Source organism: Serinus canaria, chromosome 12 (genome assembly GCF_022539315.1).
Source record: "Serinus canaria isolate serCan28SL12 chromosome 12, serCan2020, whole genome shotgun sequence".
In the NCBI taxonomy this organism is placed as follows: domain Eukaryota; kingdom Metazoa; phylum Chordata; class Aves; order Passeriformes; family Fringillidae; genus Serinus; species Serinus canaria.
Window position 1 is genome coordinate 2,992,649 of NC_066326.1, and position 15,292 is coordinate 3,007,940.

Here is a 15,292-nt window from a genome sequence, read left to right on the forward strand (position 1 = left end):
ATAGCAAAGAGCAGAACTTGGGCTTGGGTAAAATGGGAAATTGAGCCTGGAATGTGCAACCTTTAAATGAGAGTGCTCACAATAACCTGGAGAATGGACTGAATTCAACTTTGCCTTCTACACATTTAAACTCCTGAAAAATCTCTCATTACTTGATTTAAAAGTTCAAGATAAAAACTCCATGAATTCTGTCTAGAAGTCAAACTGGTAATGGCCACAGAAAACACATTTTTATCTTTTTAGGGCTTTGAGACAAGTGGTCTCCCAGGGCACTGAGGTTACTGGGGGTTCCAGGCAGGAGATGCTTTCCCAGTGTGAGTTCCCCATGTTGGAGCTCATTTCTCCCAAAAAAGGGAGAAATTTGTCTTTTACACATTTGAACTCCTTAGCAATCTGTCATGACTTGACTTACAAGTTCAAGACAAAAACTGCATGAATTCTGTCTACAAGTCAAACTGGTAATGGCCACAGAAAACACATTTTTCTCTTTTTTAGGGCTTTGAGACAAATGATCACAGGGAACTGGGGGTTCCAGGCAGGAGATGCCTTCCCAGTGTGAGCTCCCCATGCTGGAGCTCATTTCTCCCAAAAAAGGAACACCTCATGTTTTTTGGGAAGGTGCTCCCAGACAAGCCTGGAGCTGCTGATGGGCAGGAATTTGCTGTCCTGCAGTGCAGCTTTTGAGCAACTTCACATTTTTGGTGGATTTCTTTTCCCTTTTCAGAGAAAATCCTTAAACATCAAGGGAGGAGTGCTGGCATTAATGAATGTTGTGTGTCCCCAGAGTGCCTCAGGGGATCTGATGATCAGGAACATCCAGCTGAAGCACAGTGGGAAGTACGTGTGCATGGTGAAGACAGAGGTGGACAGCGTGGCCTCTGCTGCCGACCTCATCGTGAGAGGTACAGCCCCACAGCCTTGTTTTCCACCTCTTTTTAAATTGCAGGCTGCAGAAATAACTGATGGTGGAGGTCACAGAACCAATGCATGGTTTGAATGGGGTGATGAATGGCTGTGAGTTGAATTTCTGTCACTCTGACCTGCAGCTAGGGAGAGTTACAGCTCAGCTTTTGGGTGAAGCCTGATTTTTCCCAGAGAAATGAGGAGCTGGAGGTTGTAATAGTGACTTCACATCCTTTTTCACTGCCACTCCTTCAGGTCAATGCCAAGAGGGAGCTCACTGGCAGCTCTGAGGCAGCTGGAGTTGCTGCCCCTGCAGAGTGAAGTGCTGGGGACTCCAGAATCCTTCTGTGAAATGTGCAATTCTGCCAGAGCCCAGGAGAGGTTTTCTCCTAGGGTTTAAAGCCTATAATGCAGGATTATTCCTTTTCATTCCGAGCTGGAATGCTCACAGTTGAGCCAGAGCTGTGGCTTTCTCTGCTGGTGTTACAGCTCCATTCATTGCAAGGTAAAACCTTTGATCTAGAAAAGCACATTGTGTGATCAGCACTTATTCAATATATTTTAAAATATATCAGATATTTTCTCATTGTTAATGCACTGTTACTCATTCCAGCCTCCTTTGCTGGTGCAGGTGAGACAGAACCCAGTGTTTTGGCCAGGAAATGCCCAGAATGAGGATTGTCCAGAAGGCAGCAGGACGTCTGTGTGACTGAATTGCTGCTGGGGGTGCTGGTCAGATGTGCTGGAAATTTTTCCCAGTGCCTTGTACAGTAAAGAAGTTTTAGGTAGAAAATCTCCAGACTAAAGAGATTTGTCTGTAGATTAAAGAGGACATTTAGGACTAAAGGAAAAGGCATTGGAAAGACAGAGGGATGTGCTGAACAAAGGTTCTTGGTGAGAAAACCAAAACCCAGTCATCAGCTCTGCCCCTGAGAGTATTTCAGGTTGAAATTATCAGAGTTAGTGAGTGTAAAACCACAATTCTGAGCGTTCTGATTCCAGTCTGAACTGTTTTCCTCCTCCCTGAGGAAGAAAAGAAAACGGGAAGTGATTCCCAGGGCTTCACCAGACTCTGCCTGGTTTCCCACCCCATTCCAGGCTCTCCTGGGCCCCCTGAGCACGTGAGGGTGGACGAGATCACGGACACCACTGCCCAGATCTCCTGGCAGGAGGGCACAGACAACCACAGCCCCGTCACCACCTACACCATCCAGGCCAGGACTCCCTTCTCCGTGGGCTGGCAGCGAGCCACCACAGGTGAGCACAGCTCCCAGCCCAGGCTCTGTGGGAATGGCTCTGGCACATGGGCTCTTTTCCTGTTCCTGAGCTCCCTATTTTCCTGTTCCTGAGCTCCCTTTTCCCTCTCTCTTCCCCAGTTCCAGATGTGATCGACGGGAGAACCTTCACCAGCACAGTAGTGGATTTAAACCCTTGGGTTGAATATGAATTTCGTGTAGTTGCCACTAACAAAATAGGAGGTGGAGAGCCTAGTTTGCCCTCAGAAAAAGTAAGAACTGAAGAGGCAGGTTAGTGGGTCCTTCTATTTGTTTTTAATTCAAGAATCTTGAATGTTAACAAAGAAAAGGAGTGTTCATATCTTTATCTTATTGGCTCTTTGCAAACAAGCTTGGAATTGCCATTGGATATAAATATGCCTGAAACAAGTGTGTTCATATTTTTCCATTTAGCTGTAGGACAGTTTGTGTTGCATTACTGAACATCACAGAAGCATAACATCTAAATCCATTTAAACTGCATTTACTGTGCAAAATCTGCCAGTTCAGGCAGTGCTGCAGAGTCTGAAGGTATTAATGGATGGAAAGAGGTTCATTTGGACAGGGATTTTTCATCCCTGCTCTTGGATCAGTGAAACCCTTCCATGAGACAAGCATGTGGCTCAGAAGAACCCATCAGTTATAACCCCAGGTCACTTGGGATGAAGCTGTTTCCCAAATTATCTCCATAACATCCCAAGGATGTGGAATTCTGAGCAGCGTGGTCCAGTGGAAGGTGTCCTGGAACAAGATGATTTTTGGGGTCTCTTCCAACCCAGGAAGAGTTAACTCTAGAAAAACGAAGCTTGTCTGCAGTTTTTGGAAGTTCCTAGACACAGCAGCATTATTTCTTTATTTAATAAATAATTAAAGAATCTGTGAGCTGCTGAGGTTCTTCAGAGCTCAGAGGAACCCCAGCCTGGCCCAGGGGAGATCAGTGTGGGTCAGGGCTGGGGCTCTCCAGTACTTCCTACCCCAGAACCATCCCCCTGATGAGTGTGGGTTAAACTCAGAGCATGAGGGTGATGTGCTGTGTGCTCCTGTCTCTGCTCTGTGCTGACATCTCTGCATTTCCTTCCCACAGTTCCTGAAATTCCCCCCTCTGAGGTCAGTGGGGGAGGAGGCAGCAGGTCTGAGCTGGTCATAACGTGGGATGTAAGTTTGCTGGGGAGAGCTTCTCTCACAGAACATCCGTCTTGTCTTCTCTGTCATTGCTCTTGTTTGTATGCTCCTATGGTGCTTTCAGGGCGGTGCGTGGGAGAGGAGCGGGAGGCGAGGCGTGAGACGGAGCGGGAGAGGCAGTAGGGAGAGCGAGACGGGAGCGGAGCAGGAGCGGCGCGGAGGAAGGACGGAGAACAGGAAAGGGACCGGCAGGAACAGCAAGGAGCACGGCAGGACAGGCCAGGAAAGAACGACAGGAACGAAAGACAGGAGAAGCCGGAACGGAACGGGAAAGGAAAGGCACGGACACAGGAAAGGCCAAGAAAGGCAGGAAAGGAACGTCCGGCACATGAAAGATAACGGAAGTCCAGGCACGGCATGATCCGTTCCTTTTCCTTTATTTCGTTCCTTTTCCTTTCCTTTGCTTTCCTTGTCATTTCCGTTTCTTTCTTTCCTTGCCTTTCATTTCCTTTCACTTCCTTTCCTTTTCCTTTTCTTTCCTTTTCCTTTCCTTTCCTTTCCTTTTCCTTCTCTCTCTCTGAATTTCCCTGGCTGCAGCAGCTTCTCCTCTGGGATGTGCAGGTGCTCTGGGCCCTGTGTGATGTGAGCCCTGCACACTGGCCTGCCTTTTTTAACTCTCACGCCTCCCTGGGCCGGATGGAAATCCCCAGGGAATTCAGCTTGGCTGGGATTGCTTCTGTTCTCAAACAAATGTTGGTGCTAAAAAGGAGGCAGGAGGGCAGGGCAAGAGGGCTGAGCCAAAGATTTGAGCTTTGCAGTGCAGATTTGCAGTTTTTGCTTTCCCACCATCAAATCTGGATGCACATGCTAACCAATTGCCATTTATATTATGTATCCCTTTTTCAATGATTTAAAGAACTGTTAATATTCTGTTCCTAGCACTGACCACTCTGTGTGGTTACCTGATCAGAATGACATCAGAAGAAGGTTTCACCCCTGTATGAAGGTGCTATTGGATTCTCCAACCGCTGACCAAGCAATCATTCATTTTTTATGAACAGTGGATTGATGAAAGAAAAGCTGTATTTACTGCAGAGCATCTTGAAGCAGAATACTTAGTGAAAACCTGAAAGTTGTTTTCTTATTGAAATGCAAACCCTAATTTAGGTTATAGGGAGCACATTTTGCTGTTCTGTCCCTGAGTTAATTGGGTGAGGGTTTGATGCCCAGTGCAGTGCCAGCACCTGCATCATGTCCTGAGTTTTGTCTGCCCAGTTCTCCACTGGCTCACAGGTGTTGTTCTGTCCCTGAGTTTTCTCCTGCCCAGTTCTCCACTGGCTCACAGGTGTTGTTCTGTCCCTGAGTTTTCTCCTGCCCAGTTCTCCACTGGCTCACAGGTGTTGTTCTGTCCCTGAGTTTCTCCTGCCCAGTTCTCCACTGGCTCACAGATGTTGGTCTGTCCCAGCCCGTCCCTGAGGAGCTGCAGAACGGGGAAGGATTTGGCTACGTGGTGGCTTTCCGCCCCTCGGGCACCACGACGTGGATCCAGACGGTGGTGACGTCCCCTGACACCCCCAGATATGTCTTCAGGAACGAGAGCATCCTGCCCTTCTCGCCCTACGAGGTCAAGGTCGGCGTCTACAACAACAAGGGCGAGGGGCCCTTCAGTGCCGTGGCCACGGTGTTCTCAGCTGAGGAAGGTACAGCCCTGGGCTGCCCCAGAGCCTTCCCCCAGCTGCTCTTGAGAGGCTCCCTGGAGCACAGAATGGGCAGAGTCAATGGATTGAGCAGGGATTTATTGAAGGCCTTCACAGGATGCACCTTGGGCACTGCAAAGTCCAGCCAGGGCTGCGCCCGAGGTGGATGAGGGTCAGGAGTTCTCACTTTGATTGGTTTGGGTCCATTTCCATGTGGGGTTCAGTGTCCAGTTCCAGCTCCAGGGGATGCAGTCCCACCCTCCCAGGCTGCTCTCCTCCATCCCCTGCTGTTTGCACTGTTTGGGCTGGAGCTGCAGTGGTGTCCTTGGTCCTGGGCAGGAAAGGATTGTTCTGTGGGGCTGAGCTGTGCTTGGCTCTGGGCTGGGTGTGGATTGTTCTGTGGGACTGAGCTGTGCTTGGCGCTGGGCTGGGTGTGGGATTGTATTGTGGGGACTGAGCTGTCCTTGGTTGCTGGGCTGGGTGTGGATTGTTCTGTGGGGCTGAGCTGTGCTTGGTGCTGGTTCTGGGCTGGGTGTGGATTGTTCTGTGGGACTGAGCTGTGCTTGGCTCTGGGCTGGGTGTGGATTGTTCTGTGGGGCTGAGCTGGGAGGAGAGCTGCTGGCTCTGGGTGTGCAGCTCAGTCACACACCAGTGCACTGCAGAACCTAAAAAATACAAAAACTAAAATCCAAGGCATCAGTTGCAGCAGCAGCTCGATGCAGGGAGGGGTTGGGATGAGGATTTATTTATTTATTCCCAGGTTTATTCCCAATCTCCTCTCCCATGTTGATTTCCCAACAGAGCCCAGCACAGCCCCCTCAGGAGTGTCTGCCACCAGCCTGTCCTCCTCGGCCATCCAGGTGTCCTGGACAGCCATTCCCTGGAAGATGAGCAATGGAAGGCTGCTGGGCTATGAGGTGAGTCTGTGGAAATAAAAAATATTTCAACCAATCAACCCTGTTTATTAAATACAATCCACTCCTCTTTGGAAGGGCCAAGGGTCGTGCAGGCTGCAGCACAGCCACAGAGATTCACCCCAAATCTTGCTCTTGCTGTCCCACCTATAGCCAGAAAAATGATAATTTTTTCTGTCTTTGTTAAAAAAATCCTTTGTTAAAAAAATCCTCTGTTAAAAAACCCTTTGCTAAAAAGATTTTGTTAAAAAACAGAATGAAGTTGTGTTTTGCTGCTTATGCTGATAAACACGTGGCTGACATAACTCCAAACTAACGTTTTTTCAGAATTACATTTACTTTCAAAGAAACTTCTTTATAAGGTACATTTTTCTGAGCTTAACTTGTTTCCTTCTTAATGAAGTAATGGTTTTCCTCTTGACATTCTGTAGTTCAAGCCAGATCTGATATTCCAATTGTCTTTTTCCTGCAGTCTCACTGAAAAGAGCAGCAAGCATGAGAAGCAGATGGATAAGAGTTTTTTGGTTTGTTTTTTTTTTTTTTTTTGCACAGTAAACATATTTCTGAAACTTTAATGTATTTCTACCTTTTTCAGCTGAAAGGGAAAAAAAAAAAAGCATTTAAAAGAGCCGAGTTCAACGCTGTGGGTGAACAGAGCCCGTTCCATGCAAGATTTAAATGCTTTTGGTTTTTATCTCCTAGGTTAGGTACTGGAATAAAGGCCAGAAAGAAGAATCTTCCAGCAGAGTAAAAGCAGCAGGGAATGAAACATCAATAAAAATCACAGGGTTGAGGAGCAACCTGGATTATTACACAGCTGTGCGTGCCTACAACAGCGCTGGGGCAGGGCCCTTCAGTGCCACCGTCAATGCCACCACCAAAAAGCCACGTGAGTGCCTCAGCTGGCAGGGGACACAGGCACACAGGGGGCAGCACCTGCAGGGCTGAGTTTGCAGGGTCCCCAGGACAGAGGAGGAATGATTGAATCTGACTCCGTGTTCTTGGAAGGCTCATTTAATATTATATTCTATATATTCTATTCTATTCTATTCTATTCTATTATAGTATATCTATTATATTATATTTAATATATTATTTTATATTTTATTATATCTTATTATATAATATTTATGAAATTATATATTATCTCTATAATATGATAATGTATTTATATTATATTAAATAATATAGTTACAGTATATCTTTATATATTTATATATAATTCATTTATTGTATGCATTATATACTATAACGTTATTTATACTATATTATAATATAGTATAGTATATTATAATATAGTATAGTATATTACAGGATATGATATGATATTATATTATATTATAGTATATTATAATATAGTATAGTATATTATAGTATAGTATATGATAGTATAATATATTATAAAATGCTATACTAAAATTATACTAAATAATAGAGAAAAGATACAGGCAAGGCTTAACAAGAATGATAATGAAAACTTGTGACTCCTCTCCAGAGTCTGACACAGCTGATGGTGATTGGTCATTAAGTAAAAAGAATTTACATGGAACCAATCAAACATTCACCTGTTGGATAAACCATCTCCAGAGCACATTCCAGAGCAGCAAAACGCAGGAGAAGCAATCAGATAATTCTTGTTTTCATTCCTCTCTGAGGCTTCTCAGCTTGCCAGGAGGAGCATCCTGGGCAGAGAGGATTTTTCAGGAAATATGACCTTGGAGGGGAAAGGAATCAGTGGAATTGCTGGGAATCCCGGTCTGAGTGACCTGAATTTCTGTGTAGCACATGAACCAAGCTCAGAGCTTCCAGCACTCCTTCAGCAGGGTGGGTGAAACCCAGCCAAGCCAGGGGAGCCCAGGGAAGATCTGTAATTTCTGCACTGAACTTCTGTCATGCTGCTAATGAGTGGAAGAAATTGAAAAGAAAAATCTCTGTTACTTAGAAGAGAAAAAAAAAAAAGAAGAGACTTGTTGAATTTTTCAGTGTTCTATAACATATTTATAAGTTCTCTAGGGCACGGGGTTTGAAATGCAATGAACCTCCTGGAGTTCATGCAAAACAATCCTTCATGTCCACTGTTTCCCCTTGAACAAATTGCACAAGAGGCCACTCTGCTGCTGCACAGGCAAAATCAGGCTGGAGAACAGATTGTCAGAGGCTGCACTAATTTTTTCTACAAGTGGAAATATTTTTAGTGTGCCCCTCTGTTGTAATACAGCTCAGAATCAGGGTCATCAGTCTTGAAGTGTTTCTGTCAGAGGCACAAGAACAGACAATTAAATCTGTCTGAAGGGTCAAATTCCCTGCAATAGTCATTAGCATCCCCCGAACAGACAGAGTTGTGGCATTAATATTATGAAATAAGCTGGTTTATCAGAAATTACTCTGTGCAGAAATGAGTGTCAGTCTGTCACTGAGGACCAAAACAACTCAGATTTGCCTGAGTTTAAATATATTATATGCACAATTACCATGACCTGGCTGATCTGGAGTGACTCACTGCCTGCAGCCTGGACAGGACATGGGAAGAGGAATTTTTTTCTAATTAATCATCTTTGTGGCTGCTCACTAGAGGTGGTGCCAGGCTGGTCAGCTCAGGGATTTTGAGGTTTTTTTTTTGTTGTGCCCCCTGCTTTTAGGGTGTGTGGCTGAGACCTGGACAAGCCCCTGATCTCACTGGTGTGAGCAGGATAAGGATCAGGCCCTTGAGCAAAATGCTGCTGTTTGGAATAATTAAAAAGGAAAATTAATTGCATTATGGCTATGGATATTTCTGGTGAATAAGGAGAGCAAAGCCATGTACTGTCAGTCTGCAGGTTTTGATCAATTAGTTGAGTTGCTGAGAGAAATAATTCTCTGTGCTGCTGCAGTAAAAACTGATTTTTCATTCAAATCTGTAATTTTTCATCGATCCTGGATTGTAGTTTAATTTGAATATTTGTGATTGGTGTGGTTTTCACTGGGAAGGATTTGCATTCCCCCACAGGACCTGCCAGGTCCATCTCAGGAATTGTTGCCATATCAAGGAATACAAATAGCTCAGTTCTGTTGGCAGTGGGTATTTCAAAATTGAAAGTAAGCCTTTGACAATTAAAATATCTTTGCTTTAAAATTTGAAATATGCATGTTTACAGCCCAGAATAACAAGTGGAGGTTTAGATGTTGCTGTGTAAAATGCCACGTGGGTGGGGAAGACTTGCCTAAGTTGTGACAGTTATTTCATATTTTGAAAGTCTTAAAATCCAACCCAACGTTCTGTCCATCAGCTTTTAATTCTGAGAATTGCTCCTGCCTGAGAGCAGCTCTCAGCCCTGAGCAGCTCAGAAATTCCTGCAGCTCCTGGGACATGTCCTGATGTGACTGATGGATCAGGACCTGCCACAAGGGAAGTTCTGAACTCTGGTTCAGATTTTGGTGTCTGCAGCAAATGGAGCTTCTGAATCCCTCAGACAGAGGCTCACAGTTTTTAGAGATAATTACTCTTCATCTTTTTTCCACGTGTCATCTTAATATTTTGTTGTGGATTTCAAGGATGACTCATTTCCTTTGAAATTCAGCTGTAATAGCTCAGTGTGAAAACAATTCCTACACGCTGTAACACCTCATTCTCAGGAGTGAAACAATCTCCTCTTACATTTACAAGGAGTGGTTATTATTAGAACATCAGGTTAAACCTTCCTCAGTACACAGAACAAGACAAATAGTAAAAGAAAATAGCTGTGGGTGGTTGGTTGACTTTGGAATAATTCTTTTAAGTCTCAGGGGATTTTTTTTTCTGTTTTTTTGAGTATAATCAGGTGGGTTTTGATCTGACTGCTTATGGAAAGAAGGCAGGGATCTTCCTGTGTGCGAAAATTGAAAAGAGGAGGGGGGAAAAAGAGGAAAAACCCTTTTAGGGCATGGATACAAGTGTTCAAAACCACTCTCAGTGCTGAAAGCTGGAACCTCCAGTCTCAAAGCACAGCTCAGCCCACCTAAGCAGCAGTTGCCTCCACTAGGTGACAGCAACAGTAAATTGTTTTCCTTAACACATTTAGGAAAGATTTTAATCATTGATTTGTGTCACTGCAGGACCTGTTTTCTGGGAAAGCAACCTGAGGTATTTGAGGAGGTTTGTACTTCCCTGAAAGCTTGGCAGCTCCAAGGTACATGAGAGGGGCAGAGCCCAAAGCTTGCAGCTGCTTTGCAAATGACAGGCTTGGGCTGCTAATGAACCAGAAATCCCAGCTGATTTCCATGGCCAAAGCCCACTTTTGGCACAGGCTCAGTTCAGAACCACAACTCGAGTTGGAAGAGCCAAAAGACAAAAAAACCCTTCAAATATTTTCCATAACAAACATCTGAAAGTAAATCAACATAGTGGGTAAATATGAATATTCACTGACACTAAATCTGTCTAAAAATCTATTGTGAAGAATTTTCTTATTCTTGACCTAGAAATTGTCAGTTACCATCATTAGAGCTTGTTCTAATTAATCACCCTTGTCCTAAGGCACATGCTTCTGTCTGGCTGTATTGAGTGAAGGACCAGCAACAGACATTTCAGCTTCAGAAACAACATTTTTGTGCCATTCTGGCTTCTTCCTTCCTTCTGTTTTTCAAATTTAGCCTCTGAACCATAACAGGCAGAGAGGGGAGCCTGCACTGGAGCTGGCTCTGCATCCCAGATGCAATGGCAGCCAATCACCTGAGCTGGTGAATCCATCACCAATAAAATACCAGTTAAATTAAAGTCCTGCTTTTGTTGTGTGTTTGAAGCACCCAGCCAGCCTCCAGGAAACGTGGTGTGGAACGTGACAGACTCCAGGGTTGTCCTGAGCTGGGAGGAGGTCAGAGCCATGGACAACGAGTCCGAGGTCACGGGCTACAAGGTCAGTGGGACAGAGCTGGGCACAGCCCAGGGCTGGAATTTCCTTGTCTGTCTGCATGTTCAGAGCACAGTCCCACCCCTAAACCACTTCACTGGGGTCTCCCTTTAGGGGTTTGAGTATTTTAAATATGTATTCTAACAGTGTCTCACCATTAATGTCCCCCAGTTCCCTTTCCTCCCCTGCTCAGCTCCTGGGATCCCACCCACACCTGGATCTGAGAACATTTAAACACCTACCAACCACATCCATAACTCTTATTTTAAATGTGTAACACTTACCACATGGATAAAACTTTGAAAGAAACCAAAACCATTTAGCCTGCTGGATGTAGCTTCCATTGCTGGCCAGGTGTATATATTATATTTAGAGTTTATTAACACATATATTAAACTGATATTTTTAAAACTTTCTCCTCTTTCCTGCTGTGGGCCATGCTCATTTCCCTGATAGAAATTACCCAGTTGCTCCTGCTCTAAATCAGATCAGCACACAAATGGAGAAGTGTTTAAATTTATCATCTAAGGGTGTCCAAAAGAGCAGCTGAGGATGCTCCTGCTGAGGATGCTGGATCCCACGTGATAAAATCCTGGATAAAAGATTTAGGCTGAAGATCTGATGACCCAGAGTTGTATTGGCAAGAAGTACATGTTTACTGCTTGTACAATGTCCCATTGTTTCATATGATTGTAATAAAAATAATACATAATATTTATTATTTTATACCTTTTATATGTACAGATACATTTTATATGTACAGATACATTTTATAATAATACAATATGGATGTGTTAGCATCTGTTGTGCCCTTTGAAATTAAATCTGGAATATATTTTATATATACAGATACATTTTATATGTACAGATACATTTTATATGTACAGATACATTTTATATGTACACATACATTTTATATGTATAGATACATTTTATATGTACAGATACATTTTATAATAATACAGTATGGATGTGCTAGCCTCCATTGTGCCATTTGAAATTAAATCTGGAATACATTTTATATGTACAGATACAGTTTACATGTACATATACCTTTCATATGTACATATACATTTTATATGTACATATGCATTTTATAATAATACAGTATGGATGTGTTAGCATCCGTTGTGCCATTTGAAATTAAATCTGGAATACATTTTATATGTGCATATACATTTTATAATAATACAATACAGATGTGTTAGCATCCTTTGAGCCATTTGAAATTAAATCTGGAATAAAAGGTGAAAAAATGTTCGAAAAGGAATGAAAAATTCATTCTTTTTTTGAACGAAAAACACTCCAAAAAATGTTTTTGAACATTTTGGGTCAACGTTCAGAACAGAGCAGTGACTGATGTTCCCTTCTTCCCTTAAATACAATTCCCCCCCGGAATATGCACCAAAAATGAGCTCTTTTCCTTCAGCCATCAGTTCCAAAAGCAGAAGCCTGGTGAGTGGGAGGCAGAGAGGGCCGTGCTGAGGCCGGGCTGTGTTGCAGGTGCTGTACAGGACCAGCAGCCAGGGCGGGGTGGAGGTGCTGACCACGGCCAGCACCACGGCCGAGCTGTGGCTGCAGCTGCAGGACGATTATCTCATCGAGGTCAGAGCCACCACCGAGGGGGGAGATGGCAGCAGCAGCCAGCAGATCCTCATCCCCAGGCTGGCCAGTAGGTTGAACCACTTTGCTTTGTCCCAGCTTGTCTGTGCTTCCTTTGGTGATGGGGGGAAAAGCTAAAATTAATGGTTAGAGGTTGTGTGGTGATAAGGTCATAAAAGGGAAGCAATTAAATCTTCATGCCCTCATGCATGGCAAACTCCATTCTGCTCAACTGGTAAATTGCCATGGAAGTTGGTATTGAAAATGTTACCTTTTTTTTACTTCTTCTCCTTTTTTTATAAAAAACTATCACCTTGAAGGTGTACTCACAGAATCACTAAGGTTGGAAAAGACTTCCAAGATCGTTGAGTCCAACCTTTGACCAAACACCACCTTGTCAGCTAAACCAGAGCCCCAAAACCATTCATGATCACAGCATCTCTGTAATATTTAAATATTTCCTGTGTTTTTGTAGCTCTCTAATGCTTGTAAGAAAAAATTACAGTCATTTTTGCTTGGCGTCTAGGAAGAGTAATCATGTGGCACAGCAGATACTTCTGCTCTCATTTAACACTAAATTCATTTTTTCCTTTGTCACAGGTATGGATGCAAGAGGTTCTGGCCCATCAGTCTTGAGTATCTTCAGTGTCTCCAGCTTCTTAGCAACAATATTTTCCTTGACCCTTAATTCTGTGTTGTGCTGATATATTTGCATTTGCTGGGGGAAAAAAAATTGGTTACTAAAGTGCTTTTTTTTAAAAAACTGCAGTGGTTAATGCATGTTTTTTCTTCTATCCTGACGTGTTTTTAAATTCTTTATATTTCACTGTAAGTTGGAGTAAAAATACCATGTAAAGTTTAGCAAATCCTTTAAAAAGGAATCTGAAATGCCTTAATACTTGAACCAAAGGAGTTTACATGTTACATACTTCAGATCCAGTGTAAGAGAGAGGGGGAGGGATGGCACTGTGAGGTCAGGGCCGTGAGGGAGAGCGAGAAACAACATTTTTGCAGCAGCCCTGAGTTGTTCTGGGTCTGTTCTGCGTTGCTAAAATACCATTTGACATGGAAAAGGTGAAATGGGAGCTGTGGCTGTTCCAGCTGGAGGGGAACACGACCACCACGTGGCTGCTCCCTAGGCAGTGCCATCACCCAGGAGTCTGGATCATTTCCCTGCTGCCCTTTGTGGGAGTTGCTCTGAGTGGAAAGAAATCCCAAAAGAAATCTCCTTCCAAGAGGTCCCATCTGGAGCAGGGCAGGGGCAGGGCCTCCCCTGCTGCTCCTGGGGAAGGAGCTCCCAGCTGTGCTTCGAGGATGTTCTCCTGCCCCTTCTCAGTAAATTCTGAAATTCATCTCCTCATCTCCCCAGCCTGCCTTCCCTGACCAGGCTCTTTGTTCACAGCTCTCCCACCTTGAGGGTGCTGTGCTTGCCCTCCTGCCGCTGTTCCAGGGGCTGAGGTGCCCAGCTGGCAGCCCTGGTGAGGGGCAGGGGCACCATGGCCTTAGGAGCAGGGACAGACACCCCCTCCCTCCCTCCCTCCCTCCTTCCCTTGTGACCTGCTGCTCCCAGACCTGCAGCCCCAAATTCTCCTGCTCCTTTCTGTGCCACACTGCCTTGCAAACCCCCTGAATCCAGACTTACAGTCAGACCTCTCCTTCCTGCTGCTCTTGAACCAGTTCTGAACTGTTCACCTGCTCTGGCTCTCAGCTGCACCCCAGTGCTGTCACATGAGTCTGGGAAGTTCATGGCAATATTGGGATATCAGAAAAATGATACAACAACACTTCAGAGTTGCTGCTGAAGAGAAATCTGTGCTTTCTTTCGTGGCAGTAAATGAAAGATACATTCAGCCTGGTCCATTTGACTTCTGGAGTTGTGGCTTCAGTCAAATCAGCCTTTTAGAGAGGTCACAGCATCCCTCTTCACGTGGCATAAAGCATCTCCTCTTAAAGACTGGGGTTTTTAAATTTCACAATGCTACTACAGCACACAGAAGTACAAAGGGAGAACCAGGATTAATAAAATGAGGGTAGCACTTTGGAAAAGTACCTGGATCTGCAGGTATTCTGCATTCAGCTGGCAGATGAGCTCCAGATGAGACAAAGTGCTGCTGAGGAAAGCAGGAGCTGTATATACTGTACATAGAGAGCTATAAATGAGTTCAAAATTAGTTGCTTTTCCATGTGGCTGACCAGTGTTGTTTTCAGACACTTGCAAACAGGGGGGTGGGTGGGACATGGAAATCCAGGTGTTCCTAGTGAGTAAATAGTTCTACTTCATGCAACAAAGGGTGACTCTTTCTCTTCTTTCACAAAATTCTAGTCCAGGTTCCTGTCCTGCCCATTTTTCATGCACTTACATTGTATTCTTACTTGATTTCTAGTTCTATATCTCCATGAGATATGTACCCAGTACCTTGTTTCATATTGAAAAGGTTGAGATTTATCCTTGAACTTCCAGTTGTGTGTGTATCCTATGGTTATCTGTATGCATTCTTTTCTATGGCTCTAATAAAATATTTATTACGTTGAGGGATAATAGAATATCTCAAAGTGTTATTGCTTGTTCTGTTACATTTTTGCACACGTTGGGGGTTTAATACAGCTAAAAATGGTTGCGCTCAAGCTGCTGAGCTCCTCCTCTGCCTAGGTTTGCAGCAGGATGGGCAAAAATCCACCTCCATTTCCCATCTGTCCAGTCAGGCTCTTTCCCCTTCCCCAAAGTGGGAAAAAAAAACCCACTGTAATTATACTGAACTAGAGTTAGTTTTTTATAATAATTTATTCACTGTATCACTGTTTAGCATTAAATTGCAGCTCCTGTTTGCTGCTGCATTTGCCTGTTCCTCACACACTGCAGCTTCCCTTAAAACCTGGGATTTTCCAGCACTAAAACCTTTTCCTTGGGAACACAG

The 15,292-nt window shown here is 44.1% G+C and overlaps 1 protein-coding gene across 2 annotated transcripts in view; it reads left to right on the forward strand.

Annotated features, from left to right (window-relative positions):
- The window catches only part of CNTN3 (contactin 3), a 98,081-nt gene extending 83,158 nt beyond the window's left edge, over positions 1–14,923 (forward strand). Inside the window, exons 12-21 of one of the 2 annotated variants that reach the window (XM_050979437.1) lie at positions 784–902; positions 2,002–2,160; positions 2,280–2,429; positions 3,262–3,332; positions 4,765–4,999; positions 5,798–5,913; positions 6,613–6,799; positions 10,669–10,781; positions 12,279–12,447; positions 12,978–14,923. In XM_050979437.1, coding sequence (XP_050835394.1) covers positions 784–902; positions 2,002–2,160; positions 2,280–2,429; positions 3,262–3,332; positions 4,765–4,999; positions 5,798–5,913; positions 6,613–6,799; positions 10,669–10,781; positions 12,279–12,447; positions 12,978–13,081 — 1,423 coding nt within the window. In that variant the 3' untranslated portion in view covers positions 13,082–14,923. The remainder of the gene's footprint in view (positions 1–783; positions 903–2,001; positions 2,161–2,279; positions 2,430–3,261; positions 3,333–4,764; positions 5,000–5,797; positions 5,914–6,612; positions 6,800–10,668; positions 10,782–12,278; positions 12,448–12,977) is intronic. The other variant, XM_050979438.1, reaches the window with a different exon arrangement.
- The last annotated feature ends 369 nt before the right edge of the window (positions 14,924–15,292 follow it).